The sequence below is a fragment of the Glycine max genome, chromosome 8 (assembly GCF_000004515.6).
Source record: "Glycine max cultivar Williams 82 chromosome 8, Glycine_max_v4.0, whole genome shotgun sequence".
In the NCBI taxonomy this organism is placed as follows: Eukaryota; Viridiplantae; Streptophyta; class Magnoliopsida; order Fabales; family Fabaceae; genus Glycine; species Glycine max.
In genome coordinates this window covers 37,954,505-37,962,083 of record NC_038244.2, presented here as the reverse complement: position 1 = coordinate 37,962,083, position 7,579 = coordinate 37,954,505, and the positions used below count along the sequence as shown (strand labels likewise).

General features: G+C 33.8%; 1 protein-coding gene across 1 annotated transcript; it reads left to right on the top strand.

The window, feature by feature from the left end:
* Positions 1-920: 920 nt before the first annotated feature.
* On the top strand, positions 921-7,134 carry LOC100784284 (GLABRA2 expression modulator). The gene is made up of 4 exons (XM_006585869.4): positions 921-1,420; positions 1,521-1,622; positions 2,682-2,953; positions 6,666-7,134. The coding sequence occupies exons 1-4, from the start codon at positions 1,132-1,134 to the stop codon at positions 6,858-6,860; spliced, it is 858 nt and encodes a 285-aa protein (XP_006585932.1). The 5' UTR covers positions 921-1,131; the 3' UTR covers positions 6,861-7,134.
* The last annotated feature ends 445 nt before the right edge of the window (positions 7,135-7,579 follow it).

Here is a 7,579-nt window from a genome sequence, read left to right as displayed (position 1 = left end):
CTATTTTATAGCTGATGTTGGGTAGGTTTTTTGTCCGACATTGGTCAGGGTTATTTTTTAGCCAACTTCGACTAGAGATTTTTTGGCCAACATTAACCAATGATATTTTTCAGCCGACATTAGGTAGGTTCTATTGGTCGGCATCGACCAAACTATTTTTTAACCGATATTGGATAGATTTTTTTGTTAATGTCTGTTAGGATTTTTTAGATCGACGTTGGCTAAAAATAACATTGGTCAATGTCATTCAAAAATACCCTAGTCGGTGTCGACCAAACAAACCCTAGCCGACGTTGGTAAAAAAATCTAGCCAACATCGGCTGAAAAATAGACTCAACCAACGTTAGTAAAAAAACAGTTTCGACTGACGTCAACTGACAAATATTCTCAGCATGCTTTGACAAAAAAAACTTATTTGATGTCGACCGAAAAATAGCCTTGGTTGATGTCGATTTAAAGGTTTAAAAAATATCACTGGTTGTGGTCAGACAAAACAACCCTAGTTAAAATTATCAATTTATTTTGTATTTATAAATTATTAAAAATTGAAAATATTTTTTAATTAAAATTTCAAAATTAGATTGTGTTTATTTTCTATAAAGTTTAATATTAAAATTTCATCTATTTAAAATATAAAATTAAAATTTTACATACGGAGAAAATTGGATTGTCCTGTCTAAACAAAGAATTTAAAATGAAAGAAATTTGAATTGATTTATACAAACAAAACATTTAAAAAATGAAGGAAATTAAAATCAACACAATTTAAATTCTAGACATTTCAAATTACTTGAAATTTTGAAATTCCTGATCCAAACACAAGGAAAATAAATTAAAAAGACTAGAATAAAAATAGATAAATTAGAGTATCAAAATTCAAAAGTATATTTAAATTGAATATAATAAACCAAAAACAACAAAAAGAAAACACAAACAAGGAAGAAGGAGGCGTAAATTACTAGCAACACCCTACGACATCGAAAGGTTCAAGATCATGGAAGAAAAGCGCCTCTCCATGCTCCGCGCGCTAAAAAAAGCGATCCCATTCAACCAAATTACGTCTCTCTCGTTCCCTTCCCTTCCTCTTGGCCCCCAAAATTCTGTTTCACAATCCTAACTCCGAAACCAAAAATGGAACAACCCCCGAAGCCCGAAACTGTGCCCGAATCCCACGTCCCGAACGGCCACTCCACCACCACCACCGCCACAACCACCGTCACAAACGGATCGGGATCGGAATTGGAATCGCAGGTCCCGAAGGAACGCGCCGCATCGTCGTCCGGCAGCACGAAAAAATCGGTGCACTGGAGCCCCGAATTGGTTACCGAATCCACCTTCACCTCTTCTCCTCGCGAATCGCGCTCCAATCCATACTTTTCCACTTCTTCTTCCTTCTCCCAACCTCCCCCAACGTTCATGGGTCAGTATTTTTATTTTTTTAAATTTTTTATTTTGTAAATCCTGTTTTACTTTCCCTTTGCATGCGCGTCGATGCGTATTTTCGTTTTGGTTGTGACCAGAGACGGTGGTGACCGTTCGCAATGTGCTGGGAAGATGGGGCAAGAAGGCCGCAGAGGCTACTAAGAAGGCTGAGAGTCTCGCTGGAAACACGTGGCAGCACTGTAAGTTTTCTGTTTAATTTTTTTATTTTTAATTTTGTCGTTTTTTCGTTTCTTAATTCTCAATTGGTTGAACATGGAATAATGATGCTTGTCATTGATCAAATATTGGGAATTTAATTGGAAACTTTGTTATTAAGGAAACTGGTGTTAGAGATGTATAGATTTAATTTAAGTGTGAATGAATTGGATTTTTATGTTTCTGTCAGAAATTTGTTCATATGCTGGGGTGGGTCCCTTTAAGAAGACGTGATCTCATATTTATGTGGGATAACATAGTTGCATGTGAGATAATGTGATTGCCAATGGGACACTCCCTCTAATAAGTCTATCGGATTTTTGTTCAAGAATGAAATCTTATTGGAACCAGTTCACCCTTTGGAATCATATCACACCCGGGTATGATGAAATAGGATAAATTGAGATAGTATTTTGTAAGTACGTAATTATCTTGAATAAATTCACCATTTCTTTATTTTTTGATCACTTGGAAAGAACAAGATGTTTCTTTTGTTCTTTCTTCAATGATTTCTGATCTCTAGTAGACCTCTCAGTAGAATTTGGACCCATTCAGTATTTTCTTAGTAGGAGTGCCTGAAACACATTCTCTAACCCACTCTCCGATTGGTTAAAATTTTGTTTGGAACCCACAAATGTTGTCATTTTCAATAAATTTTAACCAATAAGAGTGTGTTGCTAGCATTTCTCTTTTCTTATATGTCCCATGTGGGCTTTTATTATCTTTTTGAGTTGTTTTGACTAAAGGATGTACCAAACTAACCCTTGCGTGTGACGTATAGCTTAGATGCTGTTTTTTCTGATGTGGTATAACTTATCAAGCATTTCCTTGGTTTCCACATCATCAAGTCAACCAATGATTGTATTGAGTATTAACTATTGAGCTATATCAATTTGCTTTGTGTTTTATTAATCAGTGTACTTGATGAGTCGATGGATCTTCTGTGTCTTGTTATTTTTTGCCCCTCGGCATCTTCGTTGATGACAATGAGTCTTCTACATTACATAACTGAAATATACTTGTTTTGTTACATTGTGCTTAAGTGAAAACAAGCCCTAGCTTTGCTGAAGCTGCTATGGGGAGAATTGCCCAGGGAACAAAGGTCCTGGCAGAAGGTGGATATGAGAAGATTTTCCTGAATACATTTGAGACAGTTCCGGAGGAGCGGCTTCTGAATTCTTATGCATGTTATCTATCCACGTCTGCTGGTCCAGTTATGGGAGTTTTGTATGTATCCACCGCAAAGATTGCATATTCTAGTGACAATCCTATTTCGTATAGAAATGACAACCAAACAGAATGGAGCTATTATAAGGTACGTATTCTATTGAGATGGGCAAATTGTTTACTGAGTTGCTAGTGAAAATAGCCTCAGCATAATTATATGCAAAACTTGCTATCATTAATGTTAGGAAACTAAGTAATATGACAACTATACAAATAAATCAGAATACAGCTCCTAAATAGATTATATTCTCCCTAAATAAGAAATACTTTCCAACACTCCCTCTCAAGTTGGAGCATATAAATCATATGTATCAAACTTTTTACTATGGAACTGAAATTCAAGGACCCCTAAGAGACTTTGTAAGTTCTAGAGCTGATAACTAGAGTTAACAAACTCAATAATAGTTTCCTTTTAGAGAACTTTTTTCTCTAATAAAGTACAAACAATTTCTAAGGGTTTGGTTTTTTCATGAAAGATTATGTTTGATGCAATGTGAAGAGCATCTTGATTATCACAATACAATTTCATCTGATCAACACTTCCAAACTTTAACTCATGAAGTAATTGTTTTACCCGTACAAGTTCATAAGTAACCATTGCCCTAGCCTGATAGTCATCATCTACATTGGACCGTGGAACCACATTGTTGCTTTCAAGATACAAAATACCACCAACAAAGACCCTATATCTCGAAATAGATTGTCTATCAATAGGTGAACCATATAGATCTTTGATTTGGAAATGACTAAATGGATGTTTCTTCAGTCAAGATCCTGACCTAATTATATCATCCACATGAACTACCAGATAAACACATAAGCCAATTGAAATTTGTCAGTAAAACTGAATGATCAGCTTTGCTATGAGTGATAGCAACTTCCTGCACAACAATACCATTATACAAGATTTTCTGAATCTGGCTCTAGGAGACTGTTTTAAATCATAAAGAGTCTGTTTCAACTTTCTAACTAAGCTTTGACTACCCCCAACCCCCCAAACAACTAACTCATATGGGTGATCCTAATATTTGTATATCACACATCAGTAATACTCAGTACATTTTCTTGAATTCTCTATTCTGGTGACTCCAACCATGTGTCTAGTAATCAGTCACCTCCTTATTCTCTTTCTATACCTGGTTTTTATTGCTATAATACCATCTTGAGACGGGCAAATTGTTTACTGAATAGCTTGAGGAAAATAGCCTCAGCATGAACAATTGTATACTAGATTTATAATCACTAATATTAAGAAATTATGTAAATAAGGAAACTAAGTAATAAGTCAACCATACAAATAAATTGGAATATACACAGCTCCTAAATAGATGATATTCTCCTTAAATAAGATAGTTTACAGCAAATTCAATTCTATAACATAGAAAAGGGAAAGTATCAGCATGACACGAATACTATTTTTCCACTAAAATTTAGTCTATCTGACCAGCTTATGAATGCATACTTAAATTGTTTTTGTCAAATTTTGTGAAGCATTACCTCATGAAATTGTTATGATGAGAAGGATCACTAAGTTTTTTACTTGTTGGTATGCATTGCAATTTTACAATTTAATATTGGGTTGCTGAAAAGAGTTAACTGTTTCAAAGGAGAACTATGTAATAATAAAATGAGTTTCACTGTTTTCTACTCAAAATACATGATAAATTTTTCCATGGCACAGTCACTTGTATTCATAATGGTTCTGTTTTTGCTTTTTGATCAACTTTGGGCGTGCAACTGGTGTGGTTTTTAATTCATTTGAGGTGTGCATTATTCTTAAATCATGTTGAGAAGATTTGAGAATATACTTTATCGCCCTTGTCTATAAAATAATAACCCTGATTATTTAAAATCTCAATTTTGCTGTTTTCCAGACTCCAGAACTTTCAGCAACATAGTTTTCACATGTGCCTTCTAAGGTCCACGAGCCTTTTGTTTATTAAAATGTAAAGCTAGTTAGGAAGTAAAAAAGTGAAAGTTAAGTTAAATCTGAGAATTAATAAGGAAATATAAATAAAAATTTCCCTATATTTTTCATTCTCTATTTACTTCTCTCTTTTTCATATCCAAAACTTATGCTTGTGTGCAGTTTAGTTTGGTTTACTATTAAAATGAAGTTAATTTGGTCAGAGAGAAGTTTTACTCCATTCTCTATATCATCTGTTGGTTGTAAGACAGTACTTGTCTTTAAAATTTGTACAAGGATGTAAGCTGTGAGTGAAAGATTAACTGGACATAATGGTTTGGATGCATTGAGATTGAGAATGGCGATTTTATGTATTTAATTTATAAAATCTGGTGAAGTAAAGAAAAATGTTGATATTTAATCTTAGTTAGCTCAAACATAAAGTAAATGAATTTAACTTTTAATCAACCCTTATTCAATTTTCTAACTCAAGATTGTGCTAGACTTGATTACAATTTTTCAACCTTGAGACTTCATTGAGCTTGGTTCTAATTATAATCCCTAAATATTTAATATTTTCAATTACACAGAGTTGATCCTGGCCTCAAGCATTGAAGCCAAGTATTACTATATTTGATTTGATATTTGTGCATATTGAATCAAGCTACTAGACCTGTGAATAGCTTTCTTATGTTAGAAGGGTAGGTGGGGTGGGGGAGTCATGTAAACAACTTCTTGTGGTGTGTTAACTAGATAGGTATTCCAATAACTTTTGGTTGGAGATTTAAAAGCTTTACACATATCTAATCTGCAAAAATATAAACATAGTATTTGGTTGATGAATTTGTGATTGAAATCTGTTTTCTACTTTGGGGTAGGTTGTATGGTGTATTACACTATTACATGAAGGGATTTCAAGATGATTATGATATCCCCTTTTATATAGTTAGGGAGTGGGGGTGCTCTAGAAGTGGACTTTTATTTTGACTAAAGTTGAGAATGGTTGATCATTGTTGGCTTAGTGATGTACGCCTACAAAGCTGCTAGTGTAGGTCTATCATTTTCATTATTTTCCCAAAGGTCTATAAATCTGGAACTGGTATTTCATCATCATATTGTGGTCATTGGTCAGGCATAAAATATTATATATAGGATTGAGGTTGAATACAGATATTATTTAACGTAGAGGAATGCAACTCAGATTATTTCAGAGATTTCTGATATTTGGTGCAGTGGTCAGCTAAAAATATCCCCTCAATCCCAAATTCTTGAAAATGACTAGCTTCTTTCAGAGTGAGTCACTCTCCTGATTAAGAGGAGTCTTCTTTTGGCTCTTCTACTATCTCCAATCATCTTTTCCAGAATAGCTATCAACCACCTCAACCTTATCAGCTATAATATATCCATGTCAACCATTTTTATTCTTGTTAGCTCTTTATTGTGGACAATAATGATCTATCCAGAGCATGTGGCCAGCTCAAGTGTGAGACTTTAATTAAACAATAAAAAAATATCTTTTGCTTAAAAATGCACAAATAAATAACAAGTGGCCAGCTCAAGTGTGAGAGACTTGAATTAAACAATAAATAATTATCTTTTGCTTAAAATACACAAATAATATTGCAATGTCAGCTTTAGTTTTTCTTTTCTTGACACAGTATTCCAATTTGCTTAAACTCTTCTCTTATTCTGCAATTTCTTATCTGCAAAATAGTTACTTTAACATCATTCTTTTCTTTGTGAATCTTTTAATTCGTACTTTTCTATCTCTACTTCTATTCAGCTTTTTCTTCTCCTTGCGGTGTTCTCTTCCCTTGTTTAAGTTGTCTGATCTTGAACAATATTGTATCCAAGTGTTATTTTTGTCCTTGATATGGCATAATGATGCGTGTAGGTAGTCATCCCTTTACACGAGCTAAAATCAGCGAATCCTTCATCAAACACATCCAATTCTGCTGAAAAGTACATCCAGGTGATCTCGGTTGACAATCATGAATTTTGGTTTATGGGCTTCTTGAACTATGATGGTGCTGTGGAGTCCCTGCAAGATGCCCTTCAATCTGGCAGACAAATACAATCAGAAGCATAGTCTGTTCATACGTTTTAGTGTTTCAAACCCCCAATTATATTTCTTTCCCTTCCACAGAAGTTTGTAGAATTTGATCATTATGGTCTTGGAACTGTTGATAAATATCAGGCCAACTTTTGGCATTTTTGTGGATATGAATTTTACCTTAGGGTGATACAATGGATCATTTGAGGGGATTCATTAAAGTAGTTAGGAAAATTGTATGGTCACTTTTTTCTGCTTCTCATTCCCTTCCATGCTCTATATTACAAGGAAAACTAGTTTGCTACTCTAATGCACAAATACTTACAATTCAGGACGTACTCTCATCATATATGAACTAACTACGTAGCAAACTTGGAATCAAAACAAAATTTAAAATAGCGAACGTATATGTATGGCATCTAAATTGTATGGTAAAAGATGAATTATGTTTTTTTATTTAATGATAAACATATCTTTAAGTTGAGTGGGGCAGCTACAGAGAAATTACGAATATTTAATATAAATAATTATACTTAAAATACTACGCTATCTCCGTAAAAAAAAAACTAAACTATTAGCAATTTTATTATGAATTTCTTTTTAACTATTTTAATTCAGATCAATTGTAAGGTATTTATAATGTAAATGAATTATTCTGTCTTTCGATATTTTCATCCACGGGGCTGGGGTATTGGGGTAATTTAATAAAGATTGGTGGACCAAATCCTGTACATAGAGATCATATATCCCCAACT